The sequence below is a fragment of the Mobula birostris genome, chromosome 8, assembly GCF_030028105.1.
Source record: "Mobula birostris isolate sMobBir1 chromosome 8, sMobBir1.hap1, whole genome shotgun sequence".
Taxonomy (NCBI): Eukaryota; Metazoa; Chordata; class Chondrichthyes; order Myliobatiformes; family Myliobatidae; genus Mobula; species Mobula birostris.
Window position 1 is genome coordinate 162,447,981 of NC_092377.1, and position 25,653 is coordinate 162,473,633.

The window sequence follows — 25,653 nt, forward strand, 5'->3', positions numbered from 1 at the left end:
ACAGCCATGGTTCTGAAAGAGGTGGCTGAAGAGATTGTGGAGACATTAGTAACAACTTTCAAGAATCATTTGATTCTAGAATGGTTCTGGAAGAATGGAAAATTGCAAATGTCATTCCACTTTTTAAGAAGGGAGGGGGGACAGAAGAAAGGTAATTACAGGCCTATTAACCTGACCTCGGTGGTTGGCAAGATGTTGGAGTTGATTGTTCGGGATATGGTTTCAGGGTACTTTAAGGCACATGATAAAATAGGCCAAAGTCAGCATTGTTTCCTCAAGGGAAAATCTTGCCTGACAAATCTGTTGGAATTCTTTGAAGAAATAACAAGTAGGTTAGACAAAGGAGAATTGATTGCTGTTGTGTACTTGCATTTTCAGAAGCCTTTTGACAAAGTGCCACATATGAAGCTGTTTAACGAGTTAAGAACCCATGTATTACAGGGAAGATTCTAGCATGGATAAAGCAGTGGTTGTTTGGCAGGGTGCAAAGAATGGGAATAAATGGAGCCTTTTCTGGTTGGCTGCCAGGAGTCTGTGTTGGGAGCACTTTTTACGTTATATGTCAATGACTTAGATGATGGAATTCGTGGCTTTGTTTCAAAGTACATTTATTATCAAAGAATGTATAAATTATACAACCTTGAGATTTGTTTGCTTACAGGTATCCTCTTTGGATCCAAGTTCATAGCTCCTTAAAAGTGGCTACACAGGTCGATCAGGTGGTTAAGAAGGCTGATGGAATTCTTTTATTAGTGGAGACATTTTATTAGTGCTTAGGCCACATCGGGAGTATTGCATACAGTTCTGGTTGTAGCACTATAGGAAGGACATTGAGGTTTTGGAGAGGGTACAGAAGAGGTTTACCAGGATGCTGCCTGGTTTAAAGGGCATGTGCTATTATGAGAGGCTGGATAAATTTGCGTTGCTTTCTTGGGAGCTTAGAGGGCTTAGGGGAGATCACAAGATCACAAGACAAAGGAGCAGAAGTAGACCATTCGGCCCATCGAGTCTGCTCTGCCACTCCACCATGAGCTAAACTATTTTCCCATCTAGTTCCAATTCCCGGCTTTTTCCCCATACCTCTTGATACCCTGACTAATTAGATACCTATCAATCTCCTCCTTAAACACCCTCAATGATCGAGCCTCCACAGATCTCAGACGAGTTTATAAGATTATGAGAGGCAAAGATAGTGTAGACTGGGAATATCTATTTTCCAGAGCTGAAATTTCTAATACCAGAGAGCATTGAATCTGTGAGGGCATAGTTCAAGGAAGGTGTGAGGGGCAAGTTTTTCAATCAGAGTGGTGGATGACTAGAATGCGCTCCCTGGTATGGTGGTAGAAACAAATTTTTAGCTGGTTCGGCACAACACTGTGGGCCGAATGGCCTGTTCCTGTGCTGTGCAGTTCTGTATAAAACTTACTTCCCCATATTCTTTGGATCCAGCAATTCTTCCTGCCTCACTGAGCTAGAAATGTATTGCTTCAGAAAATTATCCTGAACACTCTTCTCCCCTCTCTGTGCTTAGTGATATTAATCTTCTAGTTCATAACACAGACTTTTATGATTCCAAAGTAACCACTACATAGTTTTCACAATAATCTGTAATCTCTCTGTATGCTGTTCCTTCTGTCCTACTCATCCAGCCATAGAAATATATGGCTTAAATAGGCCCTTCAGCCCACTGATTCTGTGCTATCCATCAACCACCCATATGCACAAATTCTACTCTTGTTTTTTACTCTTACCACTCCCTCATCAATTCCCTCCAGATTTCTACCATTCAGCTACATGCTAGGGTTAATATAACTTAACAACCTGCACGCCTCGGGACGTAGGAGGAAACTGGTGGGGGGGTGGGGGAACCAGACACCTTGGTGCCTCACCTAGTCTTGGGGTCCTTGCAGGTGGAGTGACAAAGGCCCAGTAGCCCATTCCTAGAATGAGGGGCTTGTTGTGAAGGTAGGGAGGAAGCAGGGCCTCCAGAGCTTAGAAATACAGATCGAAACAAGCAGCTTTGGAAAGATAATGCTGGGAACAGTTCAGTCAATGGTGCAGTCCCTACCACAAAACCAAAGTGAAGAGTTTCTTCCTCCTTCCTCTAACGTTGTGAATCCTGAGTTTTCTCTGTACTGCTGAGCTTCAAAGACAGTCATTCAGGACTCAGATGCATTCTTATATTACAGGGCATTGAGATATAGCAAGAAAGTTGAGAGTCTGAGAACTGTGGTTCAATCTCACAGGTCTGCCTCTCCATCTCCTCTTGTCTTCTGGCCAATATTACCTCAAAATACCCTGCAGCCACTGCACTCGGGGAGCTGAAGTATGATCTCATCACTTCTCATGAAGAAGTGGCTTGAATCTACTGAACAAGTAGTTCATGGCCACGGTAAAGGAAAACAGGCTGTTCACCTTGTGCTTCTTAATACAAATATAGAGCTGTAAGGAGAAATATACAATTTGTATCAGACCAGAAAATTAACCAGGTTGACTTACTTCTGCACTTTCTGTACTTACATAATTAAAGGCTAGATATGCTGTAGCATGTAGCTAACCTCCTGACTCACTAAAATATTTTTGCACAGCACAAGTCAGGTGTTTGATGGAATTCTTGCCTCTTTAGTTCCAGCAACATTCAGCCTATTTGTAGGTTGCTGGGTGTGTGCATCAACAAGTAGCGAAGCTAAGATCAGCAGATTCAGATTCTGAGGGATATGTTGTGTGGCTAAATTGTTGAGATGGAACTCATGAAGGTATTGAATGCTGAGGTAAACGTGGACCCAATATTTCCTCCTTCAGTTATGGACTGTTCAAAAGGAACTAAAAAGGGATTTAATTGTTGGATATTCCTGGAAATAAAGTGGGGGAAAAAAGAATGATGCTAGAATTTCTGGATGAGAAATGATAGGTATTATGACCTACTGGCTTCTTTCAGTTCCACAATATTGGGGCAGCACAGTAGCATAGCTGTTATCATAATGCTTTACAGTGCCAGCTGTGAGATCAAGGCTTGCTATCTGTAAGGAGTTTTGTACGTTCTCTCCACCCACACACCACTCCACCACATGGTTTTCCTTGAGTTTCCATTTCAAAGATGTACCAGTTAAGATTAGTAAATTATGAGCATGCTATTTGGCACTGTAGACATGGTGACATTTGCAGCCTGCCTCCAGTGCAATCGCAACACAAACAATGCATTTCACTGTATTTCCATGTGCGTGTGACGTTGACACCATCAGGTTGGAGGCTATCCAGACAGATAGGGGTGTTGCTCCTGCATCATCGGAGGAGGCCCTGGCCTGATACATTGGAATGGAAAGGCAAATTGAAAAAACTCAATGAGTAAGCCTCCACAACTCCGAAATCAAGAATTCCAAAAGTTCACTACACAATAGTTCTTTTTCCTAACTTTCTAAATTCCCACAGCGGGATCACCAGTGCAACTGAAATCTTTATAGTTGGATTTCTCCATTATTGCAGTTATATATTATAAAGATCGATGTTGCGCTGACAAAGTCTGTAGCCTGTTTAATACAAATCTCTCCACAATCCAGAGCAATCGTATGAACTGCGGGATTTCATATCCTGTGGTACATGTGAGAACTTGGTGCATCATCTCAGACTGGCTCAGAAGAGTATTTCAGAAGTAAGCGAACTGCTGGAGAAAGGCTGCAGCGACTTGAAAGGAACCCAACGTAATCTGGTGAGTTCATGGGGATGTGAAAGTGCACCTTTGGGCTCCGACAGCACTGATGCCAGAAATTCAACTTCACTCAAAATTCCACTAAAATAATTTGTTTTTAAAAGTGTCCAGCAAACATTCAGACACCTCCAGATTCCACCCTTCCAGGGCAAGGACATTTTAGATTGTGACTGGTGGAGATGCTGGGTTTGGTAGATGCATGTGTGACGCTCATATTAAGAGTGAGTCAGCACATTGAAATGTCTGGTTACATTTTCCCAAAATGTATTGGTTCAGCAAGAAGTCATGGATGGAAGATCCATCCCAGCTTCTGCAAGGTTCTCACAAGTCAGTCTTCTGATGCTTTAGATATCAAGATACAACTGATAACTCAGAATACTTTATACTTTATTGTTGCCAAACAATTGATACTAGAACGTACAATCATCATAGCGATATTTGATTCTGCGCTTCCCGCTCCCTGGAGTACAAATTGATAGTAAATATTAAAAATTTAAATTATAAATCATAAATAGAAAATAGAAAAATGGAAAGTAAGGTAGTGCAAGAAAACCGAGAGGCAGGTCCGGATAATTAGAGGGTACGGCCCAGATCCGGGTCAGGATCCATTCAGCAGTCTTATCACAGTTGGAAAGAAGCTGTTCCCAAATCTGGCCATACGAGTCTTCAAGCTCCTGAGCCTTCTCCTGGAGGGAAGAGGGACGAAAAGTGTGTTGGCTGGGTGGGTCGTGTCCTTGATTATCCTGGCAGCACTGCTCTGACAGCGTGCAGTGTAAAGTGAGTCCACGGATGGAAGATTGGTTTGTGTGATGTGCTGGGCTGTGTTCACAATCTTCTGCAGCTTCTTCTGGTCTTGGACAGGACAACTTCCACACCAGGTAGTGATGCACCCTAGAAGAATGCTTTCTACAGTGCATCTATAAAAATTAGTGAGGGTTTTAGGGGACAGGCCAAATTTCTTTAGTTTTCTCAGGAAGTAAAGGCGCTGGTGGGCCTTCTTGGCAGTGGACTCTGCTTGGTTGGACCAAGTCAGGTCATTTGTGATATTGACCCCGAGGAACTTAAAGCTTTCGACCTGTTCCACTTGCGCACCACCGATGTAAATTGGGTCGTGTGGTCCGCTACTCCTTCTGAAGTCAACAACCAATTCCCTCGTCTTGCTGACGTTGAGGGATAAGCTATTGTCTTCGCACCATGCCACCAGGTTCTTAATTTCCTCTCTGTGCTCAAATTCATCATTACCCGAGATACAGCCTACAATTGTTGTGTCATCAGCAAACTTGTATATGGAGTTCGATGGAAACTTGGCTACACAATCATGGGTGTACAGTGAGTACAGCAGGGGGCTGAGTACACAGCCTTGTGGGGCACCAGTGCTCAGAGTGATTGTAGAGGAGAGCTTGTCCCCTATTTTTACAGCCTGGGTTCTGTCTGAGGAAGTTGAAGATCCAGCTGCAGATCTGAGTGCTAAGGCCCAGGTTCCGGAGCTTAGGAATCAGTTTATTTGGAATGATGGTATTAAAGGCAGAGCTGTAGTCAATGAAAAGAAGCCTTACTTATGCATCTTTATTTTCCAGGTGTTCTAAGGAGGAATGTAGGGCCAGAGTGATGGCATCTGCCGTTGACCTGTTGCTCCGGTAGGCAAATTGCAAAGCATCGAGTTTGACTGGTAGGCTGTGGTTGATGTGTGCTATAACCAATCACTCGAAGCACTTCATAGCAATTGACGTCAGAGCCACAGGCATGTCACCTTGCTCTTCTTCGGCACCAGGATTGTCGTTGCCTTCTTAAAACACAAGGGGATCTTAGACTGAAGCAAGGAGCAGTTGAAGATGTCAGCAAACACTCCAGCTAGCTGGCTTGCACGGGCCTGGAGAAACCATCCCAGGATGCCATCTGGGCCCATTGCCTTCCTTGGATTTATCTTCAGGAAGACCCTTCTAACATCTTCCTCAGTGACGATGAAACTCAATGCCACCAGGTCCGGTTCATCCGGAGGGAGCGGGACGCTCCTCTTCTGTTCGAATCTTGCGTAGAATACATAAGTTTGTCAGGAAGAGAAGCGCCACAGCTATTGATATTCGCAGCCTTTTCTTTGCGTCCAGTGATCTCATTTAGACCCTGCCATAGTCTACTGGCATCCCTCTGGTTAGCCTGGGCTTCCAACTTGGCTCGATATTGCCTCTTGGCGCCCCTAATGGCTTTCCGGAGTTCACGCCTGGATTCCGTGTAGCGACTGGTATCCCGGACCTAAAAGCCACAGCCCTAGCCTTCAAAAGGGACTTGACCTCATAATTCAGAATATAAAATGTAGAAAAGGCTTTCAAATTAGACAACGTCCCAGCTGTAGAACTGAAAGTCTGCTAGCTTGAATAGCCGCATCTCTAGCCCCATTTCTATGTTCTACTAAACTACTAATATGCACAATTGCCCAGGGAGTCCTTTGAATGAAAAGACAAGAAAATCCAATCTAATTGCTGCCCAGTAGGTTCACTCTGAGTCTCCCACAGAGTCTCAGAAGGAGAATTCAACAGCGATTTTCAGCAAACTGGACTCACCAACATTCAGATTGGGTTTCACAAGGACTTCACAACCCAATACTGAGATTGTCCAGAGAGCTGAGTTCAAAACAACCTTCCATTGTAATACCATAAGACATCGCAGAATGAGGCCATTCAGTCTGCTTCGACATTTGGTCACTTTCCTGGCATGACAGTGGCTGGCAGAATGATCTCTCCTGGGTTGTGATTGATGTAGTGGGGGATTTGAAAAACCAGCAAAGGCGTATCAATAATTCCCAAACCTTCACTGTAGTCTCAGTACAGGATCCTGCTGGAAAGAAAGATACTTGAATGTCGGACAATGTTTAAACACGTGTGGAACTGCCAAAGCTAATGAAGCAGTCTGTGCAAACTAGTTCCTTCCTGCATGAGATCGCCACAATCTACAAAATGCACTTCAGTTACACACCCTAGCTACTCTGACAGTGCCACCCAGACCTGCATCTCCACTGACCTAGGAGGCCAAGGTGCCTGAGAACATCTGGCTTGGAAATATTGCCGGTCCTTCATTGTTAGTGTCTTTGAACACCCTGCCCAACTACATCATGGGAGTACTGTCCTCAAATAAAATCAGCCATGATCAAATAGACTCGATTGGCTGAACGCCCTAATTCTGTTCTGGTCTTATGGTCTTGCCAGAGGAATGTAAGCACTTAAAGAAGGGACAAGCACTGAATATTAACCTTGCATCCACTCCCTGATTACAGAAAATATTTGTGCAACAGAGTGAAATGACTGTTAAAATGGAGAAGAAAGCAAAAGTAGGTAGGAAGTCTCAAAGTGATGTCTGGGCCCAGAGTGAGTCGTTAGGCAGCATGGTCTGGGCCCAGAGCTTTTTGCTGCAGTGGTACCTGGGTCCTAAGGTGAGGTACGATCTGCTGGTCCAGGTAGACTGAAAAGACAAGGTGTCAGGATTGGAGGGAGAGCCAATTTTGCTGACTCTTCCGCAATGTTCACTCCTCTCTCCATGGCGCTGAGGATATGAGACTGCCCTGGCTGCTGTGTTTCGTGAAGATATGTCCCGCTAATATGATGAACTGAGGCTCTGGGCCTACTCCGGGCTGTTCCAAGGATTTGGATCTGAGGACTCAACTTGATTCGAAATGTTGTTGCTCGCTCCCATTGTTTGCATGAATTTTTTTTCCTTTCTCTATGCATCAGGTGTTGGTCTTTTTTTTAATTGGGTTCTTTCAGGTATCTTGCGTTGTGGCTGCCTGTAAACAGACAGATCTCAAGGTTGTATAATTTTTACATTCTTTGATAATAAATGTACTTTGAAACTTCTTTATAGGAAAGATGTGGACCTTTGGAGAGTGGAGGGAGTGCAGAGAGGATTTTATTTTTTTTTTAGATTAATTTTAGATTACCAGGATGCTGCCTGGAATAAAGGGAATGTCATATGAGGATAGGTTGAGTGAGCTAGGGTTTTTCTCTTTGGAGTGAAGGAGGATGAGAGGTGACTTGATAGAGGTGTGGAAGATGGTGAGAGGCACAGATCAAATGGATTGCAAGAGACTTTTTCCTAAGGTGTAAATAGCTAATACAAGGGGGCATAGTTTTAAGCAGATTAGAGGAAAATAGAAGGGAAATAGTGAGAGGTAACATCTATATTTTTTTACACAGAGACTGGTGAGTGCATGCAATGCCCTGTCAGAAGTATTGGTAGTGGCAAGTACATTAGGGGCATTTAAGAAACTCAGGAAAGGAGCCAGTCAGGATGTCAGAGCAGCTGGTTTGGGTTCGGAGATGTGAACCTGGCTGCAGGGCATTTTACAGCCTGCTACTCTAAGGCATTAAGGTTGGTGCACAAAGGTGGCATGCAGTATAACGATAGGAGATCGTCTCGGGTATTTCACTTGCGATCGCAAGGCTCTATTGGACAATGTGACTGTAAACTGCCACAGCCTTTTGCCCTTGTCTGGTGGCATGACAGGCGACATGGGGGCTGTGCAGCCTCTGTGTAGTGAGGACTAAGCCTCAACACTCAGGCTTGCCTGCTGCTGCAGACCAGGTGAGAAGACGTGCGAGTGTTGCAGTGTGGCATCCGAGCTCGACTGGGGGGGCTGGCCCTGGCCTCTCCCAGTGGTGCCACTCTCCTGTGTTCGAGCGACGGAATAACAGGCTGGACTCCGTGCGTTTGTGGACTGCCGGGAGACTGTACCATTGATTGCCAGGCATTGTCACTCAGTTACATTGATCTTGGAGTAGATTAAAAGATTGGCACAACATGGTGCGCGGGCTGAGGGGCCTGCACTGTGCTGAAGTGTTCTATGTAATACTTCCCCATGCTCATCTGTAACTCTCTCATCTTTGCTTTCTGTTAGTTGGTGTACACTGTACTGATGGTAAGAACAATGTACGGTAGAATTTGTTACTTCTACCAGATAGAACTGATTTTCTTTGTTTGCTTTGCTCTTCTCAGTGTGAAAACTTTGTTCACTCTTACAAATCAAAGCTCAGCAAAATGTTTCAAAAGTCCCAGGAAGAAAAGGACATTTGTGGGGTAAGTTTAAATGATATCCTTCAGGTATTCTTCACGTTTGCAAAGAGGGATTTCTAGTAGTTACTGATCAGATTTCTTTATGGAAGTGTTTTGTTGAAATAATGACTGCTTGCATTCATCATTATGAATTGTGAGACTGTTAGGTGATAGTATGGAGGGAACACAGGGGTCTTTGCGGCATGACAAGTTATTTGAGCTGCTGATCCTGTCTTCTGTGGCTCACGCTAATTTGGGCTGTTCGAAATATTGAAGGTAGTTAACGTTATTATTCCAAGAGGATGTTTCCCCCTTATTTTATAAAATGCCTTTGGAATTGCAAATGGGCATGATTGATCCATTCGGAAAGCTAAAAAATCTGCACAAATGCAAAATGTTAGAAAAGCTCAGCAGGAGAAGAGGTAATATCTTGGGTCAGTGACCTTTCATCAGAAATGGGCAACTACTGTGGCTGAAGTTGGAGAGAACAAAGAACTGCTGTAATAGTGGGGGCCAAGTGAGTGATGCAAATAGGCTAAAGGGCTATTAATTGGGTGGAATGAGTGGGGGCGGGGGCATGTGAAGTAACGATGCCAGAACCATTTGTAGAGAACAGCAGCTGTTGAAATTCTTGGGTCTCAGTTTCAGTGTTCACTTCACTCTTCCTTTTCACGATTTCAGGGACCAGTATGGAATTGACTTTATTTCTTACATCCTTCACATACATAAGGAGTAAAAATCTTTACATTATATCTCCATCTAAATATGCAATGTGCAATCATAGTAATTTATAATAAATAGAACAGTCAATATAATATAGAGAACACTCAAGTCAGCGTGAATTCATCAGTCTGATGAAGAAGCTGTCCCGGAGCCTGTTGGTCCTGGCTTTTATGCTGCGGTACTGTTTCCTGGATGGTAGCACCTGGAGTAGGTTGTGTTTGGGATGGCTTGGGTCCCCAATGATCCTACCAGCCCTTTTTACACACCTGTCCTTGTAAATGTCCTGAATCATGGGAAGTTCACAACTACAGTTCCCATACCAGGCAGTGATGCAGCCAGTCAGGATGCTCTCAATTGTGCCCCTGCAGGAAGTTCTTGGGATTTGGGGACCCACACCAAACTTCCTCAACCGTCTGAGGTGAAAGTGGCGCTGTTGTTCCTTTTTCACCACACAGCTGGTGTGTACAGACCACATGAGGTCCTCGGTGATGTGGATGCCAAGGAACTTGAAGCTGTTTACCCTCTCAACCCCAGATCCATTGATGTCAATAGGGGTTAGCCCATCTCCATTCCTCTTGCAATCCACAACCAACTCCTTTGTTTTTGTGATATTGAGGGAGAGGTATTTTTCTTGACACCACTGTGTCAGAGAGATGACTTCTTCCCTGTAGGCCACCTCGTTATTGTTTGAGATAAGGTCAATCAATGTAGTATCGTCGGCACATTAAAGAAAGCACAGATATCCACAAAAGTTCAAAGCATGTATGCTGTATACAACCTTGAAATTCATCTCCTTACAGGCAGCCAGACAACAAAGAAATCCATGAGAACCCATTTAAAAAAAAGTACTGTCAAACTCCTAATGTACAGGGAAAAAAAAACAATGCAAACAATAAAAGCAAGCAAATAACATTCAGAACTGAATTTCACAAAGCGAGTCCACAGCCACGAAGACAGTCGCTGCCTATCCAGGAGCCTATTAGTTTCAGGCCACTGCCTCAGTTCAGCACAGAGATGAGTAATCTTCATAGAACAGCAAGCTGAACTCAAGTTGCCTCCTGCCCCAACATGCTCACCATTTCAATGCAGCCCAGTGCTTAAATTGGCCAAACTTCAGTCTTTCCTCTTGGACCTGGTCCCAGCCACTTCAGTACGCTCTCGGGCCCAGAGCATGCTACCTTAAGTTGACCCATACCTGACCTTTCCAATTCAGCCCGGCACTTAAATTGGTTAAACCTCAGCTTGTTCCTCATTCTCGGGCTCAGGCCCAGCTGACTCAACTCTGCCTTGCCTTGGTTCTGCTGCTTCAAATCACCTCCAAGTCTGTTCCAGCAGCCAAATATTGGCTGGTTCCCTGCTTTTGGGCCTGGGCCCTGCTGTCTCAATTCAGCCCATACGTGCCATGCTGCAATTGTCCAGCACCTTCGAGAATTCAATTCACACCTCAAAAATGCCAAGTCTTACAGGCAGTTCAAAAGCTCAGCTCCGAAACGTAAGTTATAAGCTATTGATTGCAGTGATCATTTGAGAAAAAGTGTGATTAATAATGTAGTTAATAGTTGTATTTGATGCCAGCGAATTGTTGCTGTGCTTCACCAACGCCATCTTAATCCGGAGCACAGCTACCTCGACTGCATCTCCTCCCATCTCGCTTCCCTCTGACAGCTCTATTCTTAACCAAGGAGACTTGCCCATCCGTGCTTCCATATCCACAGCTTCCTTCCCCTAGGGTCAACCACATCTGTTCCATTTCCTGCTTTTGTGCTTTTACCCTCTCTCCCCTCCCCACACCAAAAATGGCTTCCCTGTCCACTTTGCAATGGTTTCCTGGTAATTTCCATTACCTCTGATGTCATGTTATCAAGAGACATCACCTTCCCGTCCAGCATTCCAAAGGGATCATTCCTAACAGAATGGTTTATTCATCCACCTCCTGTCCTATTCACACCATTTTCCCTACAGCTGTAGGAAAAGTAACCCCTGTCCATCTGCTTCCTTCCTCACCAAAGGCCCCAGACATTCCATCCACGTGAAGGAGTGATTCCCTTTTCCTTCCTCCAGACTACTTTGCTAATTAGGTGCTCACATTGTGGCTTCCTGTACGAAGGGTGATTGATAAGTTTGTGGCCTAAGGTAGAAGGAGTCAAGTTTAGAAAACCTAGCACATTCACTTTTCAACATAGTCCCCTCCTACATTTACATACTTAGTCCAGCGGTCGTGGAGCATACAGATCTTGGACCTCCAGAAAGTGCCCACAGCAGGGGTAATTGATAAGTTTGTGGCCTAAGGTATAAGGAGGTGAGCTATACAGTTCTCGTTACATGCACATGCAGTTCAACTCTTTGAGTGATTATGCAGAAAGCTTGAAGTTAATAACTCATCTCCTTCTACCTTAGGCCACGAACGTATCAATCACCCCTGATGAGTTATGAGCTTCAAACTTTCTGCATAATCACTCAAAGAGTTGAACTGCATGTGCATGTAACGAGAGCTGTATAACTCATCTCCTTCTACTTTAGGCCATGTGCTCCAGGACCGCTGGACTAAGTGTGTAAATGTAGGAGGGGACTATGTTGAAAAATAAATGTGCCAGGTTTTCTGAGATTGACTCCTTCTACCTAAGGCCACGAACTTATCAATCACCCCTCGTGTATTGAAGAAATCAAAGACTAATTGGCTGACCACTTCAGAGAACACACCTGCAAAGTCTGTAAGGACTGCCTGAACCTCCGGATGATTATTGCTTTAATTCTCCATCCTGCTTCAACTCTGAACTCTCTGACTTTGCCTTCATTTTTCCAATGAAACCCAACATAATCTTGGGGAAAAGATTTTCCCACAGCTATGCTACAGTCTTCAGGACTGGATATTGAATTCAACAATTTCAGGTAGCCAGCCACTATAGTTTGTGTTAGGACTGGCCAGTTGTGATGAGACTTCATCAAATATAACATTTAATTCAAAATTCAAAGTAAATGTATTATCATTGTGCATAGGTTATCAAGTACTCGCAAACACGAGAAGGGCTGCAAATGCTGGAAATTCTAAGCAACACACACAAAATGCTGGAGGAACTCAGCAGGTCAGGCAGCATCTATGGAAAAGAATAAAGAGTTGATGTTTTGGGCCGAGACTCTTCTGCAGGACTGAAGAACGTCAAATGTTTACTCTTTTCCATAGATGCTGAGTTCCTCCAGCATTTCGTGCGTATTACCTTGATCCATTTTCTTACAGGCATTTACAAGAAAAAAGATACATAGTAAACAAATTTTACAAAAAGCTATACATAAACAAAGGCCAACTATAAACCAATAAGTAAAAGAAGATAAAGTGTGCAAATAAAATTATAAAGAGCCCTTGAAGGTTATAGAATCAGTTGGGAGCAGTAGAGAATTTCTAGTATTGATTTCAACGTTATGTCTAGATGGCCCATTATAGGAAGGATGTAGAAGCTTCAGAGAGGGTACAGAGATTTACCATGATGTTGCCTGGATTAGAGAGCAGGTCTTATGAGAATATGTTGAGCTAGCTAGGGATTTTCTCTTTGGAGAGGAGGATGAGAGGTGAAATGATAATAGATTTAATGGACAGCCAGACTTTCTGGGGGCGGGGGGGATTGGCTAATATAAAGGAATCGGAATCAGAATCAGGTTTATTATCTACAGCATGTGTTGTGAAATTTGTTAACTTAGCAGCAGCTGTTCAATGCAGTACATAATATAGAAGAAAAAAAATAATAAAGTAAATCAATTACAGTATACATATATTGAATAGATTAAAAATTGTGCAAAATCAGAAATAATATATATTTAAAAAGTGAGGTAGTATCCAAGGGTTCAAAGTCCATTTAGGAATCAGATGGCAGAGGGGAAGAAGCTGTTCCTGAATCGCTGAGTGTGTGCCTTCAGGCTTCTGTACCTCCTACCTGATGGTAACAGTGAGAAAAGGGCATGCCCTGGGTGCTGAAGGTCCTTAATAATGGACTCTTGCCTTTCTGAGACACCATTCCTTGAAGATGTCCTGGGTGCTTTGTAGGCTGGTACCCAAGATATATCCGAATAAATTTACACCCCTCTGCAGCTTCTTTTGGTCCTGTGCAGTAGCCCCTCCATACCAGCCAGTGATGCAGCCTGTCAGAATGCTCTCCACGGTACATCTACAGAAGTTTTTGAGTGTATTTGTTGACATACCAAACCTCTACAAGCTCGTAATGAAGTATAGTCACTGTCTTGCCGCCTTTATAACTGCATCGATATGTTGGGATCAGGTTAGGTCCTCAGGAATCTTAACACCCACAAACTTAAAACTGCTCACTTTCTCCACTTCTGATCCCTCTATGAGGATTGGTATGTGTTCCTTCATCTTACCCTTCCTGAAGTCCACAATCAGCTTACTGATGTTGAGTGCCAGGTTGTTGCTGTGGCACCACTCCACTAGTTGGCATATCTCACTCCTGTACACCCTCTCGTCACCATGAGATTCTATCAACAATGGGTTTATTGTCAGCAAATTTATAGATGGTATTTGAGCTATGCCTATCCACAGTCATGGATATAGAGAGAGTAGTGCAGTGGGCTAAGCGCACACCTCTGAGGTGCACCAGTGTTGATCGTCAGCGAGGAGGAGATGTTATCACCAATCCACACAGATTGTGGTCTTCCGGTTAGGAAGTTGAGGATCCAGGTACAGAGGGAAGTACAAAGGCCCAGGTTCTGTAACTTCTCAATCAAGATTGTGAGAATGATGATATTAAATGCTGAGCTATTGTCAGTGAACAGCATGCTGACATAGGTGTTTGAGTTGTCTAGTGGTCTAAAGCCGTGTGGCGAGCCATTGAGATTGCATCTGCCGTTGACCTATTGTGGCGATAAGCAAATTGCAATGGGTCCAGGTCCTTGCTGAGGCAGGAGTTCAGTCTCGTCATGCCCAACCTCTCAAAGCATTTCAACACTGTCAATGTGAGTGCTGCTGGGTGATAGTCATTAAGGCAGCTCACATTATTCTTCTTAGGCACTGGTATAATTGTTGCCTTTGAAGCAAGTGGGAACTTCTGCCCATAGCAGTGAGAGGTCTAACTTTAAGGTTTAAGGAGGAAAGTATAGGGGGTAGTTGTTTTTTTTTTTAACAATGCTGAGTGCATGGAACATGCTGCCTGGGGTTCCCTAGAAGCAGATACATTTGGGACATTTATAACCATATAAGCATATAACAATTACAGCACAGAAACAGGCCATCTCGGCCCTTCTAGTCTGTGCCGATCTCCTACTCTCACCTAGTCCCACCGACCTGCACTCGGTCCATAACCCTCCATTCCTTTCCTGTCCATATATCTATCCAAATTAACTTTAAACGACAACATCGAACCTGCCTCAACCACTTCTGCTGGAAGCTCATTCCACACAGCTACCACTCTCTGAGTAAAGAAGTTCCCCCTCATGTTACCCCTAAACTTTTGCCCTTTAACTCTCAACTCATGTCCTCTTGTTTGAATCTCCCCCACTCTCAATGGAAAAAGCCTATCCACGTCATCTCTATCTATGCCCCTCATAATTTTAAACACCTCTATTAAGTCCCCTCCCTCAACCTTCTACGCTCCAAAGAATAAAGACCCTAACTTGTTCAACCTTTCTCTGTAACTTAGGAGATGAAACCCAGGCAACATTTTAGTAAACCTCCCCTGTACTCTCTCAATTTTATTGACATCTTTCCTATAATTCGGTGACCAGAACTGTACACAGTACTCCAAATTTGGCCTTACCAATGCCTTATACAATTTCAACATTACATCCCAACTCCTATACTCGATGCTCTGATTAATAAAAGCCAGCATACCAAAAGCTTTCTTCACCACCCTATCCACATGAGATTCCACCTTCAGGGAACTATGCACTATTATTCCTAGATCCCTCTGTTCTACAGCATTCTTCAATGCCCTACCATTTACCATGTATGTCCTATTTTGATTAGTCCTACCAAAATGTAGCACCTCACATTTTTCAGCATTAAACTCCATCTGCCATCTTTCAGCCCACTCTTCTAACTGTCCCAAATCTCTCTGCAAGTTTTGAAAACCTACCTCATTATCCACAACTCCACCTACCTTAGTATCAACTGCATACTTACTCATCCAATTTACCACCCCATCATCCAGATCATTAATATATATGACAAACAACATTGGACCCAGTACAGACCCCTGAGGCACACCGCTACACACCGGCCTCCAATCTGACACAGTTATCCACCACTACTCTCTGGTGTCTCCCATCCAGCCACTGCTGAATCCATTTTACTGTTTCGATATTAATGCCTAACGATTGAACCTTCCTAACTAACCTTCCGTGTGGAACCTTGTCAAAGGACTTACTGAAGTCCATATAGACAACATCCACTGCTTTACCCTCGTCAACTTTCCTAGTAACCTCATCAAAAAATTCAATAAGATTTGTCAAACATGACCTTCCATGCACAAATCCATGTTGACTGTTCCTAATCAGACCCTGTCTATCTAGATAATTATATATACCATCTCTAAGAATACTTTCCATCAATTTACCCACCACTGATGTCAAACTCACAGGCCGATAATTGCTAGGTTTACTCTTAGAACCCTTTTTAAATAACGGAACCACATGAGCAATACGCCAATCCTCCAGCACCATTCCCGTTTCTAATGACATTTGAAATATTTCTGTCAGAGCCCCTGATATTTCCACATTAACTTCCGTCAAGGTCCTAGGGAGTATCTTGTCCAGACCCGGAGACTTATCCAGTTTTATATTCCTTAAAAGCGCCAGTACTTCCTCTTCTTTAATCGTCATACTTTCCTTCTTGTTTTCTTTACCTTACACAATTCAATATCCTTCTCTTTAGTGAATACCGAAGAAGGGAAATTGTTCAAAATCTCCCCCATCTCTTTTGGCTCCGCACATAGCCATCCACTCTGATTCTCCAAGGGACCAATTTTATCCCTCACTATCCTTTTGCTGTTTATATAACTGCAGAAACCCTTTGGATTTATTTTCACCTTACTTGCTAAAGCTGCCTCGTATCTTCTTTTAGCTTTTCTAATTTCTTTCTTAAGATTCTTTTTACATTCTTTATATTCCTCGAGCACCTCATTAACTCCAAGCTGCCTATATTTATTGTAAATCCCTCTCTTTTTCCAAACCAAGTTTCCTATATCCCTTGAAAACCATGGTTCTCTCAACCTTTAAACTTTCCTTTCAACTTAACAGGAACATAAAGATCCTGTACCCTCAAAATTTCACCTTTAAATGACCTCTCTATTACATCCTTCCCATAAAACAAATTGTCCCAATCCACTCCTTCTAAGTCCTTTCGCATCTCCTCAAAATTAGCCTTTCTCCAATCAAAAATCTCAACCCTGGGTCCAGTCCTATCCTTCTCCTTCTCCATAATTATATTGAAACTAATGGTATTGTGATCACTGGACCCGAAGTGCTCCCCAACACATACCTCTGTCACCTGACCTATCTCATTCCCTAACAGGAGATCCAACAACTGCCCCTTCTCTAGTTGGTACCTCTATGTATTGCTGCAAAAAACTATCTTGCACACATTTGACAAACTCCAAACCATCCAGCCCTTTTACAGAATGGGCTTCCCAGTCTATGTGTGGAAAATTAAAATCTCCCACAATCACAACCTTGTGCTTACTACAAATATCTGCTATCTCCTTACAAATTTGCTCCTCCAGTTCTCGGTCCCCATTAGGTGGTCTATAATACACCCCTATAAGCATTATTACACCTTTCTCATTCCTCAGTTCCACCCAAATAGCCTCCCTAGACGAGCTCTCTAATCTATCCTGCCAGAGCACCGCTGTAATATTTTCTCTGACAAGCAATGCAACACCTCCCACTCTTGCCCCTCCTATTCTATCACACCTGAAGAAACGAAATCCTGGAATATTTAGTTGCCAATCACACCCCTCCTGTAACCATGTTTCACTAATAGCTACAACATCATATTTCCAGGTATCAATCCATGCTCTAAGCTCATCCACCTTTCTTACAATGCTCCTAGCATTGAAATAGATGCATTTAAGAAACTCTCCACCTCCCACTCTCTGTTTATCCTTAATAGAGCAAACAACTTTGTTATCTTTTTCTTCCTTGTCCCCTACATCTTTGGTCTGAGTGCTCCTGATCTCTGTCCCCTGCCTGTCCTCCCTCGCACACTGCCTACTAGCTTTCTCTATTTGGGAACTAACCTTCTCTCTCCTAGTCTCTTTAATTTGATTCCCACCCCCCAACCATTCTAGTTTAAGATATTTAAGATAAGGTACATGGATGATGGAAAATTTGAATGCTATGTGTGGAAGGAATGGTTAGATTGATTTTGTCATAGGTTAAAAGGTCAGCACAACATGATAAGCCAAAGGAGCTGTACTGTTTTAAGTTCCAATGTTGCAAATCTTATTGTTCCAACCCCTGCTTTTGTCTGCCATCCTCTTTATTTACCTCAGTTCACATCTACAAACAGGTCAGTGTCAATCAACAAGCTGTGTCCATGGTCATTCTGGTCTCTACCCTTTGTTCTCTCAATAGGTTCAACAGGTTTCAATAGGTAAATTTAATGTCAGAGAAATGTATACAATATACATCCTGAAATTCTTCTTCTTCGCAAACATCCACGAAAACAGGAGTGCCCCAAAGAATGAATGACAGTTAAATGTTAGAACCCCAAAGCCCCCTGAGCTCTCCACCAAGCACTGAAGTGTGCAGCAAGCATCAATAAAGACAAAGTCTTGCAGTACCCCAAAAACTACTCGTTCACCTGGTAATTCGACATACCACAGGTGCGTGCGCTCTCTCTGTCTCTCTGTCTCTGTCTCTCTCTTCCCCCCCCTCTCTCTCTCTCTCATAAGGGGAAAAAAGGTGTCCCCGTTTCAGTGAGAGGGGAGACATAACAAACAACTCACTGATTTACGATGTTAAAAGTCTGTTGTGTCGCTTTTTCCGAGCTTTGCACCCAGAGACTCAGCCCCAGAAAGACACAGTTCTCCGGACACACAACCCCCAGCAGCTAACCCACAGCTCCAAAAGTTCCATGTTCTCCCACGACACTTCAGTCAGAGGCATCAGCCTAGAATAGGCATGTCTCCAGAGCCCCGAAAATCCAGAAACCTGAAGGCGCGCTCACCTTCCAGGCTGTGTCCTTGGGTTGTCAAAAAGCAGCCAGTTCTGAGCCCTGAGAGCGGGTCCCATTCCCACAAAGAACCGATGCCAGAGTGTAACTCCAGGTCAGGGCCTTCAAAAGAACCTTGAAAAGGGAAAAAAAGAGATATCAAAGATAGAAATAAAGCTATTTCTGAAGATGCAAGCAAAGGAGTGGCTGTTTGGCACCATCTTGACTTCACTCCATCATTTTCCCAATTGTTCTCAAATTAAATTATACTTGTTTCCAAACCTTTACTAGTTTTGGGTGAAAAGTAATTTTAATCAACCTGAAATGATCATTTTGTTTCTTTCTTCCGGTGCTGAGTATTTCCAGCACAATCTTTTGGAGTTGTACATACCCATAATGGTTCAAAATGATATTAACTAGTGTCATGTCGCATATTTACTGATAGGGACTGAGCATCTGTATAAGGAAAAGGACTGAATCACTGCTCGGAAGGAATAAATGCACTTGGGGACCATCGTACTTCTGTAAGGACCGAGAAACAGCCACCAAGTGTAATGTAAGTAGACTTCATGTTGTGATGTGATAGGAGAATAGTGTTAGCAGCCAGAGATAAAAAAAGAAGACAGTGTGTGACAAACAGATCTGATTGTTTATTTTCCCCCCTGGAGTATTGCACTGAACCAACAAAACTGAGAATTGAGAGCCTGCCTTTCACACTGTGGTCACATCCAACTTAAAGATCTGAATATAATTTATACCAATATCAGTACTAGAGCACCATGACGACAACGGGAACAAGGTATTCTGCAACAGTTATTTAGCGATAAAGTGCAGAGTAGGCCCTTCCAGGCACCAGTCCCGCAATCCCAATTAACCCTAACCCAATTACAGGACAATTTTTCAATGACCAATTAACCTACCTGGCATGTCTTTGGAATGTGGGAGGAAACCGGAGCAGCTAGGGGAAACCCCACATATTCCATGGGGAGGATGTACAGAGACTTCTCACAGAATGACGCTGGAAATGAACTTAGGAGTGCATTGAGCTGTAATAGTTTCACACTTACCGCTATGCTATCAAATTAGATAATGTATTATTTTCACTTTTCCAATGAAGCCCAATGCAATCTCAGGGAACAGAACCTCATTTTTCCACAAGTATGCTACAGCCATCAGGAACGAGGATCAAGGAACGACTGTGCAGGCACGTGGATGTCAGCGAGTCAGACCGGGGGGATGAGTTTAAAAAGAAGACAGCTTTACAGAGCGGGAGACAGAAGAGGGGGAGTTAGAGTAGGAGGGTTTTGGCTCAACGGGGCTTTGGCGATAACAGGTCAAGGCAAGTTATTGTGAAGAATAGGAATAGGAAGTATGTCTGTGAGGCCGGTGTGTTCTGTTCTGGGTGTCAGATGTGGGATGTCCGGGAGACTCCCAGCATCCCAGACAGTGAGTTCTGTGCCAGGTGTGTCGAGCTGCAGCTCCTTAGGGACCGGGTTAGGGAATTGGAGATGCAGCTCGATGACCTTCGTCTAGTCAGGGAAAGTGAGGAGGCGATAGGAACTATAGGCAGGTAGTCACACCGGGGCCTCGGGAGACAGATAAGTGGGTAACAGTCAGGAGAGGGAAGGGAAAGAGTCAGATTCTAGAGAGTACCCCTGCGGCTGTCCCCCTTAACAATAGGTACTCCTGTTTGAGTACTGTTGGGGGGATGACCTACCTGGGGGAAGCAACAGTGGCTGTGCCTCTGGCACAGAGTCTGGCCCTGTGGCTCAGAAGGGTAGGAAAAGGAAGATGATGGCAACAGTGATAGGGGACTCTATAGTTAGGAAGTCAGACAGGTAATTTTGTGGTCGCAGGAAAGAAACATGGATGGTAGTTTGCCTCCCAGGTGCCAGAGTTCGGGATGTTTCTGATTGTGTCCACGATATCCTGAAGTGGGAAGGTGAACAGCCAGAGGTCATGGTACATGTTGGTACCAACAACATAGGTAGGAAAAGGAAGGAGGTCCTGAAAACAGACTATAGGGAGTTAGGAAGGAAGTTGAAAAGCAGGACCTCAAAGGTAGTAATTTCAGGATTGTTGCCTGTGCCACGTGACAGTGAGTGTAGGAATAGAGTGAGGTGGAGGATAAAAGCGTGGCTGAGGATTGGAGCAGGGGTCAGGGATTCAGATTTCTGGATCATTGGAACCTCTTTTGGGGCAGGCGTGACCTGTACAGAAAGGACCGGTTGCACTTGAATCTGAGGGGGACCAATATCCTGGCAGGGAGGTTTTTTAAGGCTATTGGGAAGAGCTTAAACTAGAATCGCTGGAGGGTGGAAACTGAACTGAAGAGACGGAGGAAGGGACAATTGGCTCACAAATAGAGAAAGCTTGTAGGTAGTGTGAAAGGGAGGATAGGCAGCTGATAGAGAAGGTATACGTTCAGACCAATGGTTTGAGATGTGTCTATTCTAATGCAAGGAGTATCATGAACAAAGTGGATGAGCTTAGAGCGTGGATCAGTACTTGGAGCTATGATGTTGTGGCCATTACAGAGGCTTGGATAGCTCAGCGGCAGGAATGGCTACTTAGAGTGCCAGGCTTTAGATGTTTCAGAAAGGACAGGGAGGGAGGCAAAAGAGGTGTGGGCGTGGTACTGCTGATCAGAGATAGTGTCATAGCTGCAGAAAAGGAGGAAGTCATGAAGGGATTGTCTCCTGGGTCTCTGTGGGTGGAAGTTAGGAACAGGAAGGGATCAATAACTCTACTAGGTGTTTTTTTTAATAGACCACCCAATAGTAACAGGGACATCAAGGAGCAGATAGGGAGAAAGATTTTGGAAAAGTGCAATAATAACAGGATGGTGGTGGTGGGAGATTTTAATTGATTGACATCTCCCTGGAACAAGAGGTTTAGATGGGGTGGAGTTTGTTAGGTGTGTCCAGGAAGGTTTCCTGACACAATATGTTGATAAGCCGACAAGAGGAGAGGTTGTACTTGATCTGGTATTGGGAAATGAACCTGGTCAGGTGTCAGGTCTCTCAGTGGGAGAGCATTTTGGAGATAGTGATCACAATTCTATCTCCTTTACCATAGCATTGGAGAGAGATAGGAACAGACAAGTTTAATTGGAGTAAGGGGAAATATGAAGCTATCAGGCAGGAACTTGGAAGCATAAGTTGGGAACAGATGTTCTCAGAGAAATGTACGACAGAAATGTGGCAAATGTTCGGGGAATATTTGCATGGCATCCTGCCTAGGTACGTTCCAATGAGACAGGGAAAGGATGGTAGGGTACAGGACCCATGGTGTACATATGGATATTAAGAAAGAGGATGTGCTGGAGCTTTTAGAAAGCATCAAGTTGGATAAGTCACTGGGACCAGACGAGATATACCGCAGGCTACTGTGGGAGCCGAGGGAGGAGATTGCTGAGCCTCTGGCAATGATCTTTGCGTCATCACTGGGGACGGGAGAGGTCCCGGAGGATTGGAGGGTTGCAGATGTTGTTCCCTTATTCAAGAAAGGGAGTAGAGATAGCCCAGGAAATTATCGACCGGTGAGTCTTAGCTCAGTGGTTGGTAAGTTGATGGAGAGGATCCTGAGAGGCAGGATTTATGAACATTTGCAGAGGCATGATATGATTAGGAACAGTCAGCATGGCTTTTTCAAAGGCAGATCGTGTCTTATGAGCCTGATTGAATTTTTTGATGATGTGACTAAACACATTGATGAAGGTAAAGCAGTAGATGCAGTGTATATGGATTTCAGCAAGACATTTGATAAGGTACCCCATGTAAGGCTAAAGTAACATTTATCTTCTTACTTACACGGTATGCCTTCATGTTAACTTCTTGTGTTCTTTCACAAAAAAAAATAGGAGGAGTAGTAGGACACTCCATTTTTCAAGCCTGCCCCACCATTACTATGATCATGGCTGATATATGCCGGCCTCAACTCCTTTTCTGTGCCACTTCCTTGATCTTTCAGATACACCTTGCAGTTATCTCTCTACTTAAAAAATACACTGCCCTTCTTGTCATGCAGTATGCCATCTGCAGCCAAAACAGTGACAAGACCGTTGCATCTTTAGAGGAGAACAAAGGGCTTAATTAGGAAGGGGAAAAAAGATTATGAGAGAAAACCGGCAGGGAACATAAAAACTGACTGTAAAAGCTTTTATAGATATGTGAAAAGAAAAAGATTGGTTAAGACAAATGTAGGTCCCCTACAGACAGAAACAGGTGAATTGATTATGGGGAGCAAGGACATGGCAGACCAATTGAATAATTACTTTGGTTCTGTCTTCACTAAGGAGGACATAAATAATCTTCCGGAAATAGTAGGGGACAGAGGGTCCAGTGAGATGGAGGAACTGAGGGAAATACATGTTAGTAGGGAAGTGGTGTTAGGTAAATTGAAGGGATTAAAGGCAGATAAATCCCCAGGGCCAGATGGTCTGCATCCCAGAGTGCTTAAGGAAGTAGCCCAAAAAATAGTGGATGCATTAGTGATAATTTTTCAAAACTCGTTAGATTCTGGACTAGTTCCTGAGGATTGGAGGGTGGCTAATGTAACCCCACTTTTTAAAAAAGGAGGGAGAAAGAAACCAGGGAATTATAGACCGGTTAGCCTAACATCGGTGGTGGGGAAACTGCTAGAGTCAGTTATCAAAGATGTGATAACAGCACATTTGGAAAGCAGTGAAATCATCGGACAAAGTCAGCATGGATTTGTGAAATAAAATCATGTCTGACGAATCTCATAGAATTTTTTGAGGATGTAACTAGTAGAGTGGATAGGGGAGAACCAGTGGATGTGGTATATTTGGATTTTCAAAAGGCTTTTGACAAGGTCGCACACAGGAGATTAGTGTGCAAACTTAAAGCACATGGGGGGTAAGGTATTGATGTGGATAGAGAATTGGTTGGCAGAAAGGAAGCAAAGAGTGGGAATAAACGGGACCTTTTCAGAATGGCAGGCAGTGACTAGTGGGGTATCGCAAGGCTCAGTGCTGGGACCCCAGTTGTTTACAATATATATTAATGACTTGGATGAGGGAATTAAATGCAGCATCTCCAAGTTTGCGGATGACACGAAGCTGGGTGGCAGTGTTAGCTGTGAGGAGAAAGCTAAGAGGATGCAGGGTGACTTGGATAGGTTAGGTGAGTGGGCAAATTCATGGCAGATGCAATTTAATGTGGATAAATGTGAAGTTATCCACTTTGGTGGCAAAAACAGGAAAACAGATTATTATCTGAATGGTGGCCGATTAGGAAAAGGGGAGGTGCAACGAGACCTGGGTGTCATTATACACCAGTCATTGAAAGTGGGCATGCAGGTACAGCAGGCGGTGAAAAAGGCGAATGGTATGCTGGCATTCATAGCAAGAGGATTTGAGTACAGGAGCAGGGAGGTACTACTGCAGTTGTACAAGGCCTTGGTGAGACCACACCTGGAGTATTGTGTGCAGTTTTGGTCCCCTAATCTGAGGAAAGACATCCTTGCCATAGCGGGAGTACAAAGAAGGTTCACCAGATTGATTCCTGGGATGGCAGGACTTTCATATGATGAAAGACTGGATGAACTAGGCTTATACTCATTGGAATTTAGAAGATTGAGGGGGGATCTGATTGAAACGTATAAAATCCTAAAGGAATTGGACAGGCTAGATGCAGGAAGATTGTTCCCGATATTGGGGAAGTCCAGAACGAGTGGTCACAGTTTGAGGATAAAGGGGAAGCCTTTTAGGACTGAGATTAGGAAAAACTTCTTCACACAGAGAGTGGTGAATCTGTGGAATTCTCTGCCACAGGAAACAGTTGAGGCCAGTTCATTGGCTACATTTAAGAGGGAGTTAGATATGGCCCTTGTGGCTAAAGGGATCGGGGGGTATGGAGGGAAGGCTGTTACAGGGTTCTGAGTTGGATGATCATCCATGATCATACTGAATGGCGGTGCAGGCTCAAAGGGCCGAATGGCCTACACCTATTTTCTATGTTTCTAAGACACAGTAGCATAGCAGTTAACCTAACACGACTACAGTGCCAGTGACCCAGATTCAATTTCACTGCTGTCTACAAAGAATTTGTATGCCTCTCCATGGCTGCATTGGTTTACTCCAGATGTTCTGGTTTCCTCACACATTCCAAAGACCTACTGGTTAGTAGATTAATTGGGTGCATAGGTGCAATTGGACAGCATAGGCTCATTGGGCTGGAAGGGTCTTTTACCATGCATAGAAACATTGAAAACCTACAGCAGAATACAGGCCCTTCAGCCCACAATGCTGTGCCAAACATGTACTTTAGAAATTACCTAGGGTTACCCATAACAGGTTATAATCAATCTTAAGGAACTTAACAAAAATATAAGCAATTTTAAAGATTAGGTGATCAGAAAATGAAAGGGTATTGTGAATTTGAAAATACAAAAATATCTTATTTCTATTTGGATTTTTTTAGGTTGTTGAATACTGTAAGAACCGTGACTGGAATTAGAGCTCATTTCATATCACTGGTGGAAGACAGAGAAATTAAATATTTAAAAGATGCAAAGGCTCTTCCATTAGTACCAATTAAATGATGATTCTGCTTGTGTGTGTGCATGTTTCCTTTAAGCAATTTTATGTTGCTGTAGCTTATACATTCAATGCAATCCCTATAATTGTGAGATGTTACAGAGTCGAGATTATTGGTAATCCTTTACTTCCATCTAATCAATATTGCCAGATGCTATTTACGCAGAGTTTCAATGACAAAAATTGATTAGAGGTTTTGGTTTCATCAACTGTTAAAATTCAGCAGACTAAAGTGCTTTAAAATCATGCACTGTTTCTTAAATAAACTTTTAGAGTTGTGATTCATTCTCATACCCTTCAATACTCGGCGGCTGAACATGCCTCAAGTAGTCAGTCATGCAAGGCTCGATGCTGAATATTGGCACTTTCCTGCTGTAGAAGGCATCATTAACAATATGAGAACACAGCCTTTCCTACCCAAACAAAACACGATGCCATAGCAGATATATCAACACAGCCCTGCGGTCA

The 25,653-nt window shown here is 43.5% G+C and overlaps 1 protein-coding gene across 2 annotated transcripts in view; it reads left to right on the top strand.

Annotated features, from left to right (window-relative positions):
• The window catches only part of LOC140202345 (prosaposin-like), a 91,257-nt gene extending 65,817 nt beyond the window's left edge, over nucleotides 1-25,440 (top strand). The window contains exons 3-6 of one of the 2 annotated variants that reach the window (XM_072267256.1): nucleotides 3,558-3,706; nucleotides 8,690-8,770; nucleotides 19,069-19,179; nucleotides 25,070-25,440. In XM_072267256.1, coding sequence (XP_072123357.1) covers nucleotides 3,558-3,706; nucleotides 8,690-8,770; nucleotides 19,069-19,179; nucleotides 25,070-25,105 — 377 coding nt within the window. In that variant the 3' untranslated portion in view covers nucleotides 25,106-25,440. The remainder of the gene's footprint in view (nucleotides 1-3,557; nucleotides 3,707-8,689; nucleotides 8,771-19,068; nucleotides 19,180-25,069) is intronic. The other variant, XM_072267257.1, reaches the window with a different exon arrangement.
• Nucleotides 25,441-25,653: the final 213 nt, after the last annotated feature.